The sequence below is a fragment of the Syngnathus scovelli genome, chromosome 1, assembly GCF_024217435.2.
Source record: "Syngnathus scovelli strain Florida chromosome 1, RoL_Ssco_1.2, whole genome shotgun sequence".
NCBI classification, from domain to species: Eukaryota; Metazoa; Chordata; class Actinopteri; order Syngnathiformes; family Syngnathidae; genus Syngnathus; species Syngnathus scovelli.
The window spans coordinates 19627288-19647755 of record NC_090847.1 but is presented as its reverse complement, the minus strand read 5'-3'; the positions used below and the strand labels follow the sequence as shown (position 1 = coordinate 19647755).

Below are 20468 nucleotides of genomic sequence, written 5' to 3'. Positions count from 1 at the left end.
ACCACCAATTAAAAATGCTCACTTCAGTTTTAAGTTGCGGAGAACATATCACTACACACCAACTCTAACACAACTTTTAGTTTGAAGTTAAGATGTCTACCATTCATCCAAAAAAATCCAACTTTAAAACAGTATTGTTTTATCCATTTGTTTTACCACTTGTCCTCTGAGTCTGAGCTGGAACCTATCACAGAAGAGTTTGGGCGAGATAGGGAGAACACCCTGGACTGGTTACCAATTAGTCACAACGCTTATTTTAACAACCTGGCATTTTGCGGGGATTTGGCACGCTTGGGGCAAAAAACAAAAATCACACAAGCACACTGATAAAAATACAAGCTCCGTAGACAGAACTGGTGAGTATTAATCCATCCATCTCATGCTTATCCGATGTCGGGTCACAAGGGCAGAAGCTTTAGCACAGAAGCCCAGACTTCCCTCGCCTCGGTCTCCCCAGCTGTTCCGCGGGGATCCCAATATGTTCCTGGCCAGCCGGAAGACATTGTATGCCCTAGGTCAGGTGTGTCCAAAGTCAGGCCCGCGGGCAGCCTTTGGCCTAAATTTGAACTGGCCCGAATCATTGTGTCATAAAATCAACAATAAGTGGCCCGCTGGCACTGTCGCGGGGACCTGCGCGCCCCAGAACGAGCCACAGAATTATACTAAATGAAATACAGACAAAAACTGACACTTAAAAAAGACTCACCACATTAAATAACTTACAACAATCCATACAATCCAACAGTGCCCAGAGGGGAAATTGAATAGAAACCAGCAAATTAAAAACACATTGAGGCACAACTGGAAGATGAGTGGGAGTGAGTGACATTGGAGGAGACACAATAAGCAGGGCAAACGCAGGAAGACAAAGACAAGGCTTGGGCCAAAGAACAGAGATAGCTCAGGTCATTCCTGGGGCCGACCAGAATGACAGGAACAAAGAGCCCTTCAGGGCCTTTCAAGGGGACAGTTGAGATGCCAGGCTGTGTAGGTCCGGTTGGAGGTCTTGGTCGACAAGCCAGGAAGGAAGGCGGCTGCGGGGTATTTGCCGCTGAAGCAGAGGAGTCACTGACTGAAGAGTTTTAATATAACTCATGCTGGTGGGGGAAAATAAAAATGAAAATCTGTTTCCATTGACCTGACTGATGTTAATTAGTATTAGCTGATCGTGGTTTTAACTTTCAATTCCCCAAATCCTACATAGTGTATTTTTGGATCAGTTGCAATCGAACAAAAATTTCAAGAATAATTTATGAAACGCAAGACGTTTGTGTATATATGAACTTTCTCCCGCAAAAAAAGTGTAGAACATGTGACATTAAATAAAGGCTGTTAAATCTATAAAATAGTTATAAAAATAATCTGAAAATTTGTGGTTCAATTACACTTTTTAAAATTATGCTTAATGTTAAAGTATTGGATTAATATATGAAACCAAGCATAACATTTTTTAAAAATACCGCAAATTCTTCATGTTCGCGTGACTGGACAAATGTTTTCATTAAGCTTATTTTTGTTCGTAAAAAGTGTTTTGACTTTCTATAATTAAATTAATTTAGATTTTCTTTCTACAATTTAAATTCACTGTCTGAACAGGGTAAATAATTGTTGAAAATGAACTCTCAGTGGAATGCATACTTTAAGAAAAATGTGTCATTGCTGCTGTATACAGTGTTTTGGATTTTTAAGAGCAAATCATGAAAATTATTATCATAGGGTAGTTCTACGTTGATCCTTTCCAACCACTATCTTGAACGAGAAGCTTCCCAGAGTGGTTCATAACATCAAAACAGCACTTTTGTTTTACATAAGTGATCCAAGTGCCCCAAGTCCGAACGCTGCATTTCTCCTGTCGTCTCTCACAGTCCTGTCTGCTATGATTGATTAAGTGTTTCTGACCAAGGGTTGCCTACTCAAAGCCTCGCTTCCCTTCGAGCTGGGGAGAACTTTTCATTTCTGTCTCACGGTTCCTTTTTCTTTTTTTTTTTTCAAATATAGCCCTCTTCCGTTTTGCTCTGGGGTACCATTTTTTGTGTCACTTCAACGCTCCCCCTTCCTCTGGCTAGAGGCGAAACCGCTTCCTCACTCCCTCTAATCTCGTCTTTATGTCGAGGGTCACATCTTCCTCTCTCTTTATACCCCTCTCCGCCTGTCAGGAGGTGACTGCTGTGGATGACTTTTTGTTAATTCAACATCCTAAAGACAATGCTGCCACATGCTCTGCCAGCACTGGGTCATGACTGATGGCAACCCTCAGGATGATGTCACACAAAAAACATCACCAGTCCACAGCTTATTCTATACTTGTTTTTGGAATTCAAACAATCTGAAAATACTATTTCCATCCTTTGAAAATGAACAACTGTCTCTGTTGTAACATGCCAGAAGTATCAATTTATAAACGACAGCAACCAAGATATACTCAAGAGCAGGTATGGACTACTTGGGGCACAATTTTACTACTGTGGGGCCACACCCCACTTCCTAACGCAATGTATGACAAAAATAGGCAAAATATTTGTAAATATGTGCTCTTAATACAATGACAGTAATTGTATAATATTTAAAAAAAAACACGACTTGTCCCAGTGCCAAGGTATACTTGCATCTGGGAGATTTTGAAAACATCTCATTCCACCTAAGTTTTGTCACTTTCTTCCGCACTGCACAAGTTTTAACTACCAAAAATTAGCAGAGTCATGTAAATATACAGTGTGTAAATGAAAATCATAAACCTCAGGAGGAATCAATCCCAAATGTTAGGCTCTTCAGCACTGTTGCCATCACGGCCCTCAGGCTCCTTCTGTGCCATGTTTCACTCTTTGATCTCTTGTTGAATGTTTTTCCTGTTTTTATTCCTCTGTTTCAGTGTCCTAAGATGTGAAGCATGAAATCAGGTAATTCAGCAACACAAAAGCCTTTGAAATGTAAATTTCAAGTGTTAGTGCGTTTGCGTAACTGAGCGAGCGAGAGAGTGTTAGAAGCTTTTGATTGGAAGTCCGCAAGCAACTGAATTAACTCAAGGTGGCTTTTAATAATATTTCTTGGGAGATAATTTTCTTATTTTTATTTCAATATATGTCTCCTCCCTATCAGAGACGTTCTCACCAGTTAACTAAAAAATTGGACAATTATAAAGCTGGCATTAGTGTTTGGAGGGCGTATCATATCAGTTTTTGAGGGACCTGATAAACATCAACCTTACAAGAAACTAAACAACACCGCAACAAATCAATAAATCAGTCCCCTATTTTAATTTAAAAAAGAAAAGAATAAAGACTAAAAGACTAGAAAGACTTACCGTATTGGCCCGAATATAAGACAACCCTGATTATAAGACGACCCCCTCTTTTTCAAGACTCAAGTTTGTAAAAAGACTTTTTGAACACCAAATTTAATTTTCATACAGAAAATAATTACAGTTCATCTGAAACAAATGATTATAACAATATATTCGGGAGAAAAAGTATGTTATTTTGCCTCATTCAAATCATGCAAAAACTATATCACATCTTAATATCTGAACATTTAAATATGTAAACTAAAGTGCAATCACATTTGTAAACGATTGGCTTATTTACATTTCAAAAACCAGAAGCCAATCTACTGTGATAAAACAACAACATTGCAATAGCTGCATCAAAGTGAAGTCTAACTGTAGTCTTGAAACAAATCTGAATAAGGAAAAAAAAAGTTTTTTCTTCTTCGTGCTACCGCTATTTTTATTTATATTCTTCATGACAGGGTTAGGGTTTGGCCTGGGGAGTTAAGTTCAGCATTCGCTTTAAAGATATCTGGCGCCATCTAGCGTTGTGAATGGGTATAATGCCTAGACCCCGAAGACGACCCCGATTTTTTCAGTCTTATTTCAATGCAAAGAACACAGTCGGGCCAATACGGTATGTTTTGAGAAAGATCTGCTCATGCTGAAGCCCATCTATGAAACAATGAAGTGATGTCATGGCTTGGGCTTGCAAGGCTTCTTCTGAGACAGGTTGTATAATTCTTATGTAATTCTTCACGTCCAAATGTAAATACCTGGACTTGAAAACTGAAATGTGCTCTCTTTATATTTATGTTTTTTTTTTATAGTGGCCAAGAGGCAGGGTAGGCCCTGGTCTGGTTGATGGGTGAATTGGCCTCACTTGTCCAATATTTTTTGAGTTGATTTTATCTTCATTGTTTGGCTGTATGCCAGCCAGCATCAAAGTACAGCGAGCTTGCTCATGCAATCATTGGACTATTGATTGGTTTGATATCTACGAACTATAGTAGTTATAGCGAGGTAACATTTTGGCAAAAGCATCTACTGGAAATGGTGCTACTATAAAATGTTAATAGTTTTCTTGGACTTTAATTCTCCTGCATGCAGGCTGGAGGCTGCACCGCCACCCACACCGGCTTGCTGTACCTTGTTGCTTAGGACCTCAAAGCCTGCCATGTGACACCAGACCAAGCTCAGCTCCTTGCCCCACGACAGACCTCGATGGAGAAATCTGGTTACCTTGGTTGGCTATAAGTGCCCTTAAGTGCAAAAGGATCAAGTGCCCTGAAGTCGAAACATTGACATTAAGACCCAAGATTTTATCATGGCACTGGGCTCATTTACCTGACTTCAGTGCAGACAGCACAGGTTCAGTTCTCACTCGGAGGCAGTGTTTGTATTTTATTGTCTATATTTGCATTGTTACTGACTGGCAACAATGAGGGTGTAGACCAGGGGTGTCCAAACGTTTTTCAATGAAGGCCAAATAGATAAACATATAGGAAGGAGTGGGCCACTTATCAGAAATTAGGTATATAGCCTTAACCTTTGTGGATTAAAGTCAGTTAAACAGTTAAAAGTGGTGAAATATGTTATATTGCTGAATATAATTAAAGACAACACTGCATTCATCACAGCGTTCCATAAATGGAACTTTATGGACTTTGATTTGATTTGTTTATTTCGGCAAGTACATAAAGAAAACACTTATTACAGATTCATTTCACATTTGTTTGACATGGCTTGTCAAAAATGGAAGCGGGAGAAAATTCTGCTTATCTAGTCCCGCCCCGATTACAACCAAGGTTTCACTACCAGACACACAATCTAAATTACTACAGTGCAACCTATATACCACCATATACGTACCATGAAGAGAAAAGTAACAAAAGAAAAACAAATTTGACCAATTCAACATGATTTGAACACAGCAGTAACAAACTGGAAATTTGAATAAAAATTGAAGAGGAACAGAAATGTGACAAACGTTTTGCAAGGAGGGCCTGATTTAATAAAGCGAAGGGGCCCGGGGGGCCAATAGTTTTTTCGGACATTTTTTAATTACAGAAATTTCATCCAAATACACACTTATTTGTTATAAAACAAATTTCATTGTCACAATTGTCTTTATTTTTCAAATGACAAAATAACCAACTATAAGCCACTCAGGCAGATGTGAACAACTCTAAAAACACAAATTCTGTCTTTCATTCATATCTGAAGAGTCAGATAACATTGAACAAACTGTATGAAATACCTTAAATTTAAATAAGTTTAAAATTATTTTTGCCTCATGAACATTTTAAAACAGGAGTTATAAATAATGCACATTTGTCTGTTATTATCAAAACTTGGAACAAGTGAGTTTTGCGCTTGTCATTTACAATATCTTTCAGAAAGTAATAGTTCGTGTCATGTCTACAGGTTTATAACATCAACAGTATTAACATGGCCACTTTCTAATATGTAATATTGAGTAATATTTAATTTTGATTTAATTTTGACTCACAGCCCTGCGTGAAGAATCGCTGTTGTGTTGCCATTTCAGCTTGGAGCTGCTTCACTTTATCAGCACGGTCCATAAATAATACATTATAAGACCGAAGCTGCGGGCCGTATGAAATCTGATCGGGGGCCGGACTTTGGACATGCCTGACATAAATGGATGACAGTGTATTTTTATTTACTCAATTGCTTCCACTTGTTTTTTTGCATGTACAGATGAGTTAAAGGAATGGCATTTGAGTATTTTTTGATGCTGCTAATTTTACTTTCAAATATCAGAATGGGTCACACTTGACCAATACTACAAATAAAGTCAAACTACAACTGAACCTACAACCAAAAACCCGTCATTCTATATGAGTTTTATGTGCGAAACTGTCCAATTGTGAATTATGCAGTAATGAAGTTAGCATGGCTGCTGGCTGAAGAACTTATTGAAATTCACTTACTCTCCTGCTAGACTGATGATTAGTTGAGGAGTTCCCATTATTGAGGACGACCTTATTCACATCCAAAGGTCAAGACTATTAAGTTGAGGGTATCTGGACAGGTAGGGTTTGGCAGAAGTGGGAGTGCCATTAATAGCTGAGAATGTATATCCATCTTGTGGCATTTTTTCTTGCTACAGTATATGGAAAGATTACCGTAAGAGAACAGCATTACCAGTAAAGGTGATGGATGAAGCAACCCCTTAGTGAAGATGAAGGTGGAATGGGGGACAATACCTGGCAGCCTCATAATCTGCATGCTGAGATGAGCAAGAAAGAGGGAAGAGGAGAATGGAGACAAAGAATATTAGTCAGAGGAAAAGAGTGGAAGTCATCAGTGTGAGCTATTGAGAGAAGAAGCGAGAGAATGTATCTCCCATCCAGATTTCCAGTGATGCAGCTACTTACAGAGGAGCTGCATATTTCTCTGGTACAGATAATCCTTTTATAAAATGACAGGATGGGATAGAAAAGGTAGAAAAATAATGGCAATCAAAGTATGAAATACAATTTGAACAAAAGCCTAAGGAAGGCAGTTCAAGGAAAATATGTAGAAATACGGTTGCACAACGTTTTATAGTCGAAAGGGCAGCATAGACAGTTATGGCAAGCAAACAAAATCGATTACTGGTTTGTCAGTTTGAATTCCTATTGACCTCACATCATCTGTCTCCTCACATAAATTATTCTCCAGTGCAGTGTTAAGACTGCAATCCCACATGAACTGACAATTCCTGCCTGAAGCGTCTCATGACTGTTAAGATGAGTCTTTGTATTACTTCACTAGAATGGTTTACGCAAAGTTCAGGCTCACAGAAACAGGCACAGCAAGTCATGCTAACCATTTAAGCATCCTGAAATTGTTGTCTTAAAAAAAGGAACTGCATGTTGGTTACCTTTGTTTTCTTTTTCTTTTTTACTTCAGGCGCTGGTTTTAATACAGAACAGGTTTGACTGTCATTCTGTCTGTATACACATCAAGTGTTCACACTTAAGTAGCAAGGGCTTTTTGCCATTTAAATGTTTCTACCACTGTTTTAATCACTGGTTGTTGTTGTTTTATGCTAGACAGACCCAGAACCACTGCAATGGGCAAAGCTTGTACAATATCAGGAAAGAGATCAAATTATGTAAATACATTCGCAATTATGTATATTGCTGATTCCGCTTGTCTGCATGCCTGTCGTAATTAAATGCACATATAAATATACGTACACTACGAACATAGAATGTATCTTTAAATGGAAAGATTGCCTTGCTTTTACCATGTTGGACCAAAAGTCATATTACTTATCTACTTAAGTTAGATAGAAAAATCTGTGAGCCAAAATGAGCATGAGGTTTTGGATCATTTCATTTTTCATTGTTTTTTGAAACCCTAAACTTGAACATCTGACCTAAGGGTCCCTTATAAAAATCACAAATGTATGTTGTTCAGCAGTTCTACAGAATACGTTAAGATCATACATAAAGCATCAGGATAGTGTGGGTGCCGCACTATACTTACGAAGTGCACGGTTAAGATCCACGTCATGTCTGTTAATTATTTAGACCTTACCTGTTTACGCAGTTTAATTCCATTTTCTTTGTGTATTCTTTGTCATGGATCGGATGGAGCAGGGCGACCAAATGCAGCTTGGACCAGGGTTTATTCAGTAAGACAAAAACTAACAGACTCAGAAAACTGACATGACTTAACTAAATAACTAGAGGATTAACCGACAGAGACGTGACACAAAGGACGTGAAGACATTAAACGACAACATGAACCAAAAAGACATCAAGACAACAAAAACACAATGATGTGAGGGTCAGACAGGACTTATATACACGACAGGTAACAAGAGGCAGGTGAGAATAATCAAACTAGTCATGGGCACACAGGAGGGGAGGGGCGACCACACAGACAGAAACCATGGCAACAAACACATAGTGGAACGGCTGGGGACGACACGTGACATTCTTAAAATTAATGTCTGGACTGTTATTCACATTCACCCACCTTTAAGGCAGATGTCCAAGGACACAGGTTAGAATGAGTTGAGATGTGCTCCCTGTTTTTAAAGGACAATAATGATGTTCTTCAGGATAGAAAAAAGGATAGCTGGTGCCCTTTGTTTCTTTTCTTGTTATAGTCACTTTTTTCGGCATCATCATCATGCCATTATCAAGATATTCTCCAAAGACCTGCTCCAACCAGACCTTTTAATATCCTCAAAACAATTTACAGAGACTTCAGTTAATACCATATTGGCCTGAATATAAGACGACCCTGATTATAAGACGACCCCCTCTTTTTCAAGACTCAAGTTTGAAAAAATACTTTTTGAACACCAAATTTAATTTTTATACAGAAAATGATAACATCTGAAACAAATGATTATAACAATATATTCTACAGTAAAACATGTTATTTTGCCTCATTCAAATCATGCAAAAAATGTCTATTACATTTTTGTAAATAAATTAATCTACTGTGATAAAACAACTAAATTGCAGTCACTGCATTAGTCTTTGGGTGTGTGAATGTGATTCTTGTGTGTGTGATTAATGTATGAAGCGTGTGAAGGGTGTGTGGGGTGTGTGTGTATGTGTGGTTCTGCAACAGATAGAAATACAGCACGTAAGTCAACGCTCAACTTCTGATGTTACACAACACTAGTAGACGGCACACATTACATAACTAACTGCGCGTAACGCTTCCGTTATACTAAACAACCATAAATGAAATACTTTCGGCAACACACCAAACATAAGTCATCGAGACAACAAAATACATTTGCTGGCGACCGTTAGTCGCCGTGCCGTTGCGTAATGGCTACTCGTACAATGCAAGGCAAATTTAAAGGAGCACGCCAGAGCTGTCAATCAAACGGCGCACACACGAAGCAGTAGTTTATAACAGTGTGTATTTGCATGAAATTTTTGCAATTAAAAAACTATTGGCCCCTTCACTTTATCAAATCTGGCCCTCCTTGCAAAAAGTTTGGACACCCCTGATATAAGTTAATGGGGAAATGTTGTTGTTTTTTTAATTATATTTATTGCCATTAGAATGGTCATGATCTTCAGTACATAGCATGTTTTTCTTTTGTCTTTGTGCTTTACAATTCATTATTTTCAGCATGCAGACAGAGCGCGGGCGGCTTCTTTCAGTGTCTGTCACACATCCAATATGTCAGCAGATGTCTTGCACTCCCTGATGCTGACCAGCTCTGGCCCCTTCCCGGTGTATGGCAGAGCTTGGTAGACAAGAATGTGAACGTGGTCATCTCCTCCCACGTGCACCTGCAACAGGAGTGTGATAACACCAACATTTAGGAAAGCCTCTCACCTCAGGAACAGCTTTCCTCAACAGACAAATGGACACAAACATCGTCAAAAAGATCATGAACTGCCATGACATCAATATCCAGAAACACTATAACGCAAAATATATCAAATGTGCATTTTAATCAGAACTAATTCTTGAAAAAATAAAATTCAAAATATATTACTATAGTGTATTTTAATTTTACACATCTGATAAAATGTTCAATTAATTGGAAAATCATCAAATTTCAAAAGTAAAGCAGAAAATATATACACTGAAAAAATTACTATTGAGTTAAAAGCTACAGCTACTTAAAGATGTATCTGGGTCCAAATTATTTTGTTTTGTGCAACCATAAAAATGAGTAAATTCAGTGCATTTTTATTTATTGTATTTGGAAATCTGTTTGTATATCAATAACATTTTCAGTAAGTTAAAAAAAAGATCAAATTCTTTAAGAAGAGCAACATGTAGGATATTATTTGTTTTGTCTGTATTTTTATGTTCAATTTATAAAATAAAAAGATACAGTACTCTTGATATTACATTTTAATTCACTGAAATATAGTATACTGTGTATTGTGTACTTGTATTCTATTATGTAGTTATTTAAAGTAACATATTTTAGATTTATATCAAAAGAATATAAAGCAACTTTTATATGTATTATAGTTATAATAATTATAATATTCATAATAATACAAAACAAACCATGATAGGATTACTTGGGCTGTGCTCACCTTGATGAGGTAGTTTCTCCCGGTCACAACCTGTGATCTGTAAATTATGCCAGTGAAAACTTTGTAAGTTTTCCCCGTTTTTTGCTCAGCTTGAGACTTCACCTGGAAAGAATTTTGGGAATTTGCAATTTTAGCCTTCCAAGCAAACAACATTATACGCAAGTGTCAAATTTTAATACTCACGTTGTCACAGATTTTCTGAATGTCTTCGTCGACATCTTTAACATCTGAAAAACCTCCCATTGGCTCGCAGACGACTTTGTTCATCTTGAGAGACGAGGATCAGAGCAGAAGTCTGTGAACTGTGGTGCGTTTGTTGATGTTCAACACTGCCAGAGAAACAAGTGACCTGCTTTTAAAAGCAATTGAAGGGGAGGGCTCAATGCTTTTTCTGCTATGTCTCAGTGCTGCTTTCGACACAGTTGACCGTCAGTGACCGGCTTATTCACTGGGTGGAGATCAGAGACACTGCCCTGAGTTGGTTTATTCCTCTTATTTCGTCTTGTTCCCCTATTTAGAGCTGACCTTTACTATCACTATAACTAATTTTGGCTGGCTTACCTCAACCCGTACCTGTGGTGTACGGCAAGGTCCTTTAAACAGTTAAACAGCTAACTCGCAAGTGGAGAATACCTTTGCATTTTTCAATATATACAGTACGTTGTAAGAATTGTAATATATATTATGAGAATGCTATTCCAGGAACATTGACATTGAGAAAAAGTACACACTTTTTTATACAGTTCTGTAAATTCACTATTTCTCTCACAGGTTTGTTCTAAATTTTGTATAGAACACATAAAAAACATGTTAAAAATGCCAAAGGTCATTCCTAATAGTTTCTTAACAATTTGTTCTGTGCAGTCCCACTAAACACAGTATTTTGATTTGTTTTTTTCTGATGTGTCTTTTGTAACCTAACTATTTTTGTGAAACAATTCACGCAAAGAACAAAACTTTCAACCAAATGTGAAAATAAACATCTTATTTCTCTTGCAAAAATGAATACATGTTGCTAAACTTTTCAAACGTTTGCATTGTGTGCTAAAGGGTTGTCTTATATCTGAGCCAATACGGTACAGCCGACACAAAAGATGCTTTCCATGCTTAGTATGTATTTGTGAATCATCAGTACACCCTGTTCCCCCAACATACACACCTTTGCTGCACATACTCCCTACACCCTGTCATTGTGTCAGATGTTCTTTCACAACCATTCAGCAACACCCTCCAACTCTCTCTCTCTCTCTCTCTCTCTCTCTATCTCTCTCTCTGTCTGTCTGTCTCTCTCTCAATCTCACTGTCTATCTATCTATCTATCTATCTATCTATCTATCTATCTATCTATCTATCTATCTATCTATCTATCTATCTATCTATCTATCTATCTATCTATCTATCTATCTATCTATCTATATATATATATATATATATATACTGTATATGTACTGCTCCAGGTGGATTAATTGCCTTCAGTGGGGCAGATCTGGTTTTGATTCTTAATCCAGCCAAATTATTTACATTTTACACTATTCAATTGTATTTAATAACCAACACCTTTCATATAATTTATTATTGTAATATATGGATATCTTATGGAGATATCTTTCAAAGCCAAATGCGAGACTCTTCAAGCTGAAAAGTGGACTGTTAGCTTAGCAAAATGCATTTGTTCGCCAAGCTCAGCTGAACCAGTCATCTGTTTGGGCCAGCTTTCACGTAGCTCATCTGACGGCGAGCAGCGGTAAACCATTCACTGATTGAGAATTCGTCAAGAAATGTTTGAATGCTGTTGCGGCGGAGGTGTGTCCCAAAAAGAAAGATGTCTTTAATGCTATGAGTTTTATCGGCGAGTACAATCACCACATGCATCGAAGAACTCGGGGGAAATGTATAGACCCACCTCTCCCAGAAGACAAAAAAAATATATATGTTTTTTTTTTTTTTTTCATTAACACTGGATGACAGCATGGACGTATAGGACACAACACACTATTTCTTCATTCAAAAGAAAAAACAGTCACAGGGTTGATCAACCCACATTGGAAGTGACGCCTCACATTTTTAACAGATGTGACAGAAATGCTAAATAGGTTGAGCTTGCTGCTTGCTATAAGGTCAGGGGAAACTCATTTGTTTCACCCTCCTAACTGTGAGGCGGGCATGCTAACCAGTGCTCAAAATTAAGACCCTAAATTGTCTTCAAAAATCAAAACGTTTGTCCCAAGTCTTCTGAATAATTTAATAACTTGCTCAAAGTTGCAAAATATATATGTGCACTATCTCTGTGGACACAATGGGTGCAGTCAAATGTTTCTAAAGTCATCAGGAGATTTCATCTCTCCTTCTTCAAGTGACTTTGAATACTTCACAATCCAAGACAATTGATGTCCATGTTTGCTGGAGCTTTCCCTCTTGGGTAAGGATGTCTCTGATTACAACGGAATACTGGGTTGAAGACTTTAAAATAACATTCGCTTCAAATCTATCCCTTGGTTCCAGGACCTATATCTGGATGCTAGGATAGGCTTGTACCTTTTCTATGGGCATCTATGACAACATTTTCATTTCACATTTAATATTCACGAGGCAGGGCAACCAAGTGTGAGGCGAACTTTTACTCAGGAAGTGGAAGGCTGGATCACTGGCTTGGCTGGTGCAGCTGGGCAGGTGAGTGGGGACCAGCGGATGACTGAGACGGCGCCGCAGTCGTTGGTTGACCGCGGAGCGGCAAACTGGCAGGTAGCAGGAACCAACCTGTCGGAGAGTACAGCAGAGCAAGCGCGCAAGGCAGCGGGCCGTACCGTGTAATTGTGCTCGGGAACAAGCAAGTGGTCAGGACAGGCGGTGTTCAGAGTGTGGTCAGGAACGGGTGGCGTTCAGAGCGTGGTCAGGGATGGGGTGATGGTCAGGACAGGCGGCGTTCAGAGCGAGTCGGGTCAGTACACGGACAAGGTTGGCAACAGAAGTCAGTCGGGCAGAGAACGGTGAGCACAGGGATGGCATGACGCAGCATCAGGAGCAACAGAGGGTTCAGTACTTTGATCAAGAACAATTTGACATGGTCACGGTGACTCAGGATCAAACCCACAACCTTTGGGTGAGGGGATTACCTCAAACCCACAACCTTTGGGTGAGGAGATGGCTAGTATGCTACCACCTGAGGCACGCCTCATACAGACAGTACACAATAATCTGGGTGGAACAATTTTTAAACAAAATTTACTTGGTTCACGTTTCGGCTCAGTCCAGATGTGTCTCGTTCAGTTCAGCATGTGCATTTTTTAATCGTTCGTAAACTGGCTGAATGAAACAGTGGTTCTAAGAAAATTGCATCCATGTAAAAGTGGCAAAAAAGAAAACCACCACAAATATCAAACCTTTCTTTGGCCACCCATAGAGCTCTGCCCCATAGTGTCCTCAAGCCCTCAAACTGAGCCACGGTCTATTTACTGGACTAAGATCATTAACAATGAGCCAGAATCCAAGAAAAGAACCCACTGTTGCTAATAGCTTAATAGCTCTTCATTGAAACAGTCCATTTTCAAAGAAACAAACTGACAAAATACACAAAAAAACCCACACAACTCTGAGGAGTGTTGTATGTCACTTTTCCAGAATAGTGCCCCAAGTAAAAACAAACAAAAACAAATACATTTATACAATGTCCACCTATTTTGTGATCTCCTTGCCAAGCATCTTGTGTATAGCCCTTAGGCAAATTTAACTCAAAAAAATATCGCGTGGACATAAATTCAAACATCAACCCAGTGAAGTAGATTGAACGTGACCTAAATTCCATTCTGTTAGTTGTCAAATATAGATTTACTGAACTTAGCAGACATGTGCCAGGACATTGACCTGGATGGACCTTTCTGCTGAAGCGCTAATTTATATCTTCATTCATCAATAATAAATATATTAATATACCTTCTCATTCCCCAAGTGTTGATATATTACAGGTATTTATTTGAGCTTATGTGAGAACTGTGCCAGCTTCTGATCTGCTGCAAACATACAGTCGACCCCCACTTTGCACCTTCCTCCTCCTCTTGCTCTTCTGCTTCCTCTTCCACTGAGCTCTCAACCAGTAGTTGAGCACAGATGTGTATTGACACAACTTTCAGCTTCGTCCCTACGGCGAGGTTAAATCAGTGGGAGCAAAGTGTCAACTCATTCCATCCTTGTGGACAGCACCGATAGTAAAGTAACAAGGAAGCCTGCATTTTGTGCTGAATATGGTTGCACAGAACACCATACAATAGCGACAAACTTTTTGAATAACATTGTAAAAAATAAAGGTACAATACATGCACAGAACAGTGTGAGAATGGTTATTAAGGGAATGGGAAAGGTTTATGTCACATACAGCTGCCCTGGGGCAGATTGATGGGAGCGTGGCAGCCAATGCGTGCCTATGGCCCCTACGATAACTGCCAAATATGCACACCCAGTCATAATACATCAATGTGAGTTGTAATGGAGGCAAGATATTACTCATGCTTAAGGATACAACAACATATGACTCAGACAGAACAGGAATCGAGCAGCCAACTCTCCGCTTACTCGACAACTGCTTTACAGCTGAACAATACCCAGCATGGTAGCAGTGGTAGGTAAGTGTAATAGGCAAATTTTGTACTGTATTGTAGAGAATAATGGCATTAGAAGGGAATGAAACACCTTACGTTCCCATGTTTGACACAGCGACTGGTTTCAATCTGCCAAGGGAGGCAAGCGTGAAGTGCACGTCAGTTGCCATCTTTTTTTTCTCTTTGCCATCTTTCTTGCTTGCCTGGCACACACCAGCTAGCTAGCTGAAATTTTAAATAAAGCAGATGGAATTTTACCTCTTACAACCCCATAGTCACCGTATTGTCCAATAAAAATCACGCTTTTTTTTGTCCGACCTGGCGTCACCCTTCTGTACACCGAAGGGCAGCTGGGATTGGCTGATATGACGCAACCTTGGATTTCAGCGGTAGAAAACATCTGGGATGGATTGCAAACGTGATCATATTTTATATTTTGAAAGCTAATTTAACATTTTGATTTCAGTAGGTCTATTTTTTACTTTGAAGATATAACAAATGTATTTATGACTGTGTAAACAAATGTCAGATTTGTCCGCGAGCCAGACGCAGTCACCAAAAGAGCCATATCTGGCTTGCAAGCCATAGGTTCCCGACCCCTGGTCTAGAGTCTAGACAAGTGCTTCATTTTTTCCCTGGCTGCATCACAAGGGAGAAATGCAAGTGGCCATGTCATTTTTGGTCCAAGAAAGAAAGATGAGTTATCCTGCTGTGCGTGCGATTAACATTGAAATGCTGCATGAAAATCATCACATTGAAAATGAGGCGACAGTGGAGGTTTCACTACATCATATCAAAAATCAAGCACGTGACGAGAACGCAACACGCGGGCAGCACATATTTGTTGTGTCATGCAAATATGTACGTACATAGTTGCTTGTGAATTACGTGGAATACAAAAACAAACACAACCATCAAAACGTACTTTTGACCAAATGCATTAGATTTGACAAAGTCACATACTGTACCTATTTATTTGACATTCAATATGTACAAGCCGCAATAAAAGGTCACGATGCGTTTTCCATAAAAATTGGGTTTGTCCCAATCACAGGAAAAAAAAAAAACATTAACATGTTTTAAAAATCCATAAATGGGTGTGAATTCACGAGTGCCCAACGATGGGAATATGGAGGTCTATTGTACAAATTTTACTGAGTGGCTGTTCTGTTTCTAATAGTAATTAAAGCTAACATGAACTGGACTTCAAAATCCAAAATACATCATATTCGTAATGTTAAATGTGGATTTATTTTTCTGTACAGCCGACACAAAATATGCTTTCCATATCTTAGTGTGTATTTGTGAATCATCAGTACACCCTATCCTCCCCACGCACACCCTTGCTGCACATACTCCCCACACCCTGTCATTGGGTCACACGTTCTTACACAACCTCCAACATTCTTTCTCTCTCTCTCTCTCGCTGTCTTCCAATCTATCTATCTATCTATCTATCTATCTATCTATCTATCTATCTATCTATCTATCTATCTATCTATCTATCTATCTATCTATCTATCTATCTATCTATCTATCTATCTATCTGATAATTTCCGGACTATAAGTCGCGTTTTTTTTCATAGTTTGGGTGGAGGGGCGACTTATACTCAGGAGCGACTTATATATGTTTTTTTTCACAAATTTTTACTTGATCATTAAGACATCACTTACTTACAAGTATAGTTGACCACTCCCCATGTTATTTTTAGTATAGTTGATCACTTCATATGCTTTTATATCTTTATCTTGAACATAACCCAAAATAGTTAGGTTACAAAAGACTCATCAGAAAAAAACAAATCGAAATACTGTGTTTAGTTTAGTGGGACTGCACAGAACAAATTGTTAAGAAACTATTAGGAATGACCTTTGGCATTTTTAACATGTTTTTTATGTGTTCTATACAAAATTTAGAACAAACCTGTGAGAGAAATAGTGAATTTACAGAACTGTATAAAAAAGTGTGTACTTTTTCTCAATGTCAATGTTCCTGGAATAGCATTCTCATAATATATATTACAATTCTTACAACGTACTGTATATATTGAAAAATGCAAAGGTATTCTCCACTTGCGAGTTAGCTGTTTAACTGTTTAAAGGACCTTGCCGTACACCACAGGTACGGGTTGAGGTAAGCCAGCCAAAATTAGTTATAGTGATAGTAAAGGTCAGCTCTAAATAGGGGAACAAGACGAAATAAGAGGAATAAACCAACTCAGGGCAGTGTCTCTGATCTCCACCCAGTGATTAAGCCGGTCACTGACGGTCAACTGTGTCGAAAGCAGCACTGAGACATAGCAGAAAAAGCATTGAGCCCTCCCCTTCAATTGCTTTTAAAAGCAGCTCACTTGTTTCTCTGGCAGTGTTGAACATCAACAAACGCACCACAGTTCACAGACTTCTGCTCTGATCCTCGTCTCTCAAGATGCATAAAGTCATCTGCGAGACAATGGGAGGTTTTTCAGCTGTTAAAGATGTCAACGAAGACATTCAGAAAATCTGTGACAATGTGAGTATTAAAATTTGACACTTGCGTATAATGTTTTTTGCTTGGAAGGCTAAAATTGCAAATTCCAAAAATTCTTTCCAGGTGAAGTCTCAAGCTGAGCAAAAAACGGGGAAAACTTACAAAGTTTTCACTGGCATAATTTACAGATCACAGGTTGTGTCCGGGACCAACTACCTCATCAAGGTGAGCACAGCCCAAGTAATCCTATCATGGTTCGTTTTGTATTATTATGAATATTATAATTATTATAACTATAATACATATAAAACTTGCTTTATATTCTTCTGATATAAATCTAAAATATGTTACTTTAAATAACTACATAATAGAATACAAGTACACAATACACAGTATACTATATTTCAGTGAATTAAAATGTAATATCAAGAGTACTGTATCTTTTTATTTTATAAATTGAACATAAAAATACAGACAAAACAAATAATATCCTACATGTTGCTCTTCTTAAAGAATTTGATCTTTTTTTTAACTTACTGAAAATGTTATTGATATACAAACAGATTTCCAAATACAATAAATAAAAATGCACTGAATTTACTCATTTTTATGGTTGCACAAAACAAAATAATTTGGACCCAGATACATCTTTAAGTAGCTGTAGCTTTTAACTCAACAGTAATTTTTTCAGTGTATATATTTTCTGCTTGATTTTCCAATTAATTGAACATTTTATCAGATGTGTAAAATTAAAATACACTATAGTAATATATTTTGAATTTTATTTTTTCAAGAATTAGTTCTGATTAAAATGCACATTTGATATATTTTGCGTTATAGTGTTTCTGGATATTGATGTCATGGCAGTTCATGATCTTTTTGACGATGTTTGTGTCCATTTGTCTGTTGAGGAAAGCTGTTCCTGAGGTGAGAGGCTTTCCTAAATGTTGGTGTTATCACACTCCTGTTGCAGGTGCACGTGGGAGGAGATGACCACGTTCACATTCGTGTCTACCAAGCTCTGCCATACACCGGGAAGGGGCCAGAGCTGGTCAGCATCAGGGAGTGCAAGACATCTGCTGACATATTGGATGTGTGACAGACACTGAAAGAAGCCGCCCGCCCTCTGTCTGCATGCAGAAAATAATGAATTGTAAAGCACAAAGACAAAAGAAAAACATGCTATGTACTGAAGATCATGACCATTCTAATGGCAATAAATATAATTAAAAAAACAACAACATTTCCCCATTAACTTATATCAGGGGTGTCCAAACTTTTTGCAAGGAGGGCCAGATTTGATAAAGTGAAGGGACCTGGGGGCCAATAGTTTTTTAACTACAAAAAAATCATGCAAATACACACTGTTATAAAACAAATTTAATTGTCCCAATTGCCTTTATTTTTAAATGACAAAATAACCACATATAAGAAACTCACGCAGATGTGAACAACTCTAAAAACAACAATTCTGCCTATCATTCATATCTGAAGAGTCAGATAACATTGAACAAACTGAATGAAATACCTTAAATTTACATGAGTTTAAAATTATTTTTGCCTCATGAACATTTTAAACAGGAGTTATAAGTAATGAAAAGTTGGCTGTTATTATTAAACTTAAAACAAGTGAATTTTGCTCTTGTCATTTACAATATATTTCAGAAAGTAATAGTTTGTGTCAAGACTATGTCTCTCAGCTGGCCTGGGAATGTCTTGGGATCCCATGGGATGAGCTGGATGAAGTGGCTGGGGAGAGGGAAGTCTGGGAGTCCCTCTGAAAGCTTCTGCCCTCGCGACCCGAACCCGGTTAAGCGGAAGAAGATGGATGGATGGATGGATGGATGGATGGATGGATGGATGGATGGATGGATGGATGGATGGATGGATGGATGGAATAGTTTGTGTCACATCTACAGGTTCATAACATCAACAGTATTAACATGGCCACTTCGTAATATTTAGTAATATTTACTTTTGACTCACAGCCCCGCGTGAAGAATCACTGTTGCGATGGCAATTCAGCTTGGAGCTGCTTCACTTTATCAGCGCGGTCACTCCCTGTTAGCTTGTCGTATGTGTTAGCATGTTTGGTCTGATAGTGTCTCTTTAGGTTGAAATCCTTAAACAAGGCAACCGTCTCTTTAGAAATTAGACAAACACAATTGCCTTAATTTTCAGTGAATAAGTATTGTGATTCCCATTTCTCTTGAAAGCGACGGCGCTCAATGTCAACTTTCCTCGATTTCTTTGCAGTCGCCATGGCAGAAATGAGCGGCGAGGGGTGGCGCCGCCACCTTTTGGTAATAGGAGGATTTACAGTTTCAAGTTTCATGATTTTTTTTTCTTCAGTTTGACGGTGCAGGTGGGCAATAAATAATACATTATAGACCGAAGCTGCGGGCCGTATGAAATCTGACCGGGGGCCGGATTTGGCCCGCGGGCTGGACTTTGGACATGCCTGCTGTAAATACAATAGAGTCGGTGCTGTGCGACACGTGACAGTTTGGGATCTCAGCAAGTGGCAGTCATGGAAAAGTTTTTGAGAAGGGAAAATGCAAATGCAGAACAGGGCTCTGGACCAAATTCTGACCCAGATGAAGGCCTTAGTCCGAGTGGTCGCCAAAAGAAAAAAGACAACGTTGCGCTCGAGGCAATACAGCGAAAGCTATCTTTCATTTAGATTTATATTCTCCGGGGATGCGACAGCTCTGACTCTGCTGTGCTAGTTGTGTGGTGAGAAGCAATCCAATAGTGCCATGGTGCCAAGCAAGCTTAAACGCCATCTCCAAATGAAACACCCTTCCGTTCAAACCAAGCCGATGGACTATTTTGTACGCTTACGTACAAACATTGAAAAACAGGCTATTTTTTTTTTAGAAAAAACACAAAGATAAACGAGAGAGCTGGCTACCTTATTACTGAACTCATAGCTAAATCAAAAAAGTCCCACACTGTGGCAGAAGCATTAATACTGCCAGCTTGTAAAGCCATTGTAAATGAGATGCATGGCCCTGACGCGGCCAACGAGATAGCTAAAGTGCCTCTCTCAGTAGCACAATTGCCAGACATATTGATGACCTGTCTGCGGACAT

The 20468-nt window shown here is 38.6% G+C and overlaps 2 protein-coding genes across 2 annotated transcripts; one reads left to right on the top strand and one right to left on the bottom strand.

The window, feature by feature from the left end:
* Nucleotides 1-9278: 9278 nt before the first annotated feature.
* LOC125985249 (cystatin-B-like) lies at nt 9279-10659 on the bottom strand. Its single transcript, XM_049747923.2, has 3 exons — nt 10495-10659; nt 10312-10413; nt 9279-9546 (listed from the first exon to the last, which is right to left on the bottom strand). The coding sequence occupies exons 1-3, from the start codon at nt 10576-10578 to the stop codon at nt 9421-9423; spliced, it is 312 nt and encodes a 103-aa protein (XP_049603880.1). The 5' UTR covers nt 10579-10659; the 3' UTR covers nt 9279-9420.
* Nucleotides 10660-17254: 6595 nt separating this feature from the next.
* Nucleotides 17255-18614, top strand: LOC125979604 (cystatin-B-like). Its single transcript, XM_049737985.1, has 3 exons — nt 17255-17415; nt 17497-17598; nt 18347-18614. Exons 1-3 carry the CDS (start codon nt 17332-17334, stop codon nt 18470-18472), a joined length of 312 nt encoding a protein of 103 aa, XP_049593942.1. The 5' UTR covers nt 17255-17331; the 3' UTR covers nt 18473-18614.
* The last annotated feature ends 1854 nt before the right edge of the window (nt 18615-20468 follow it).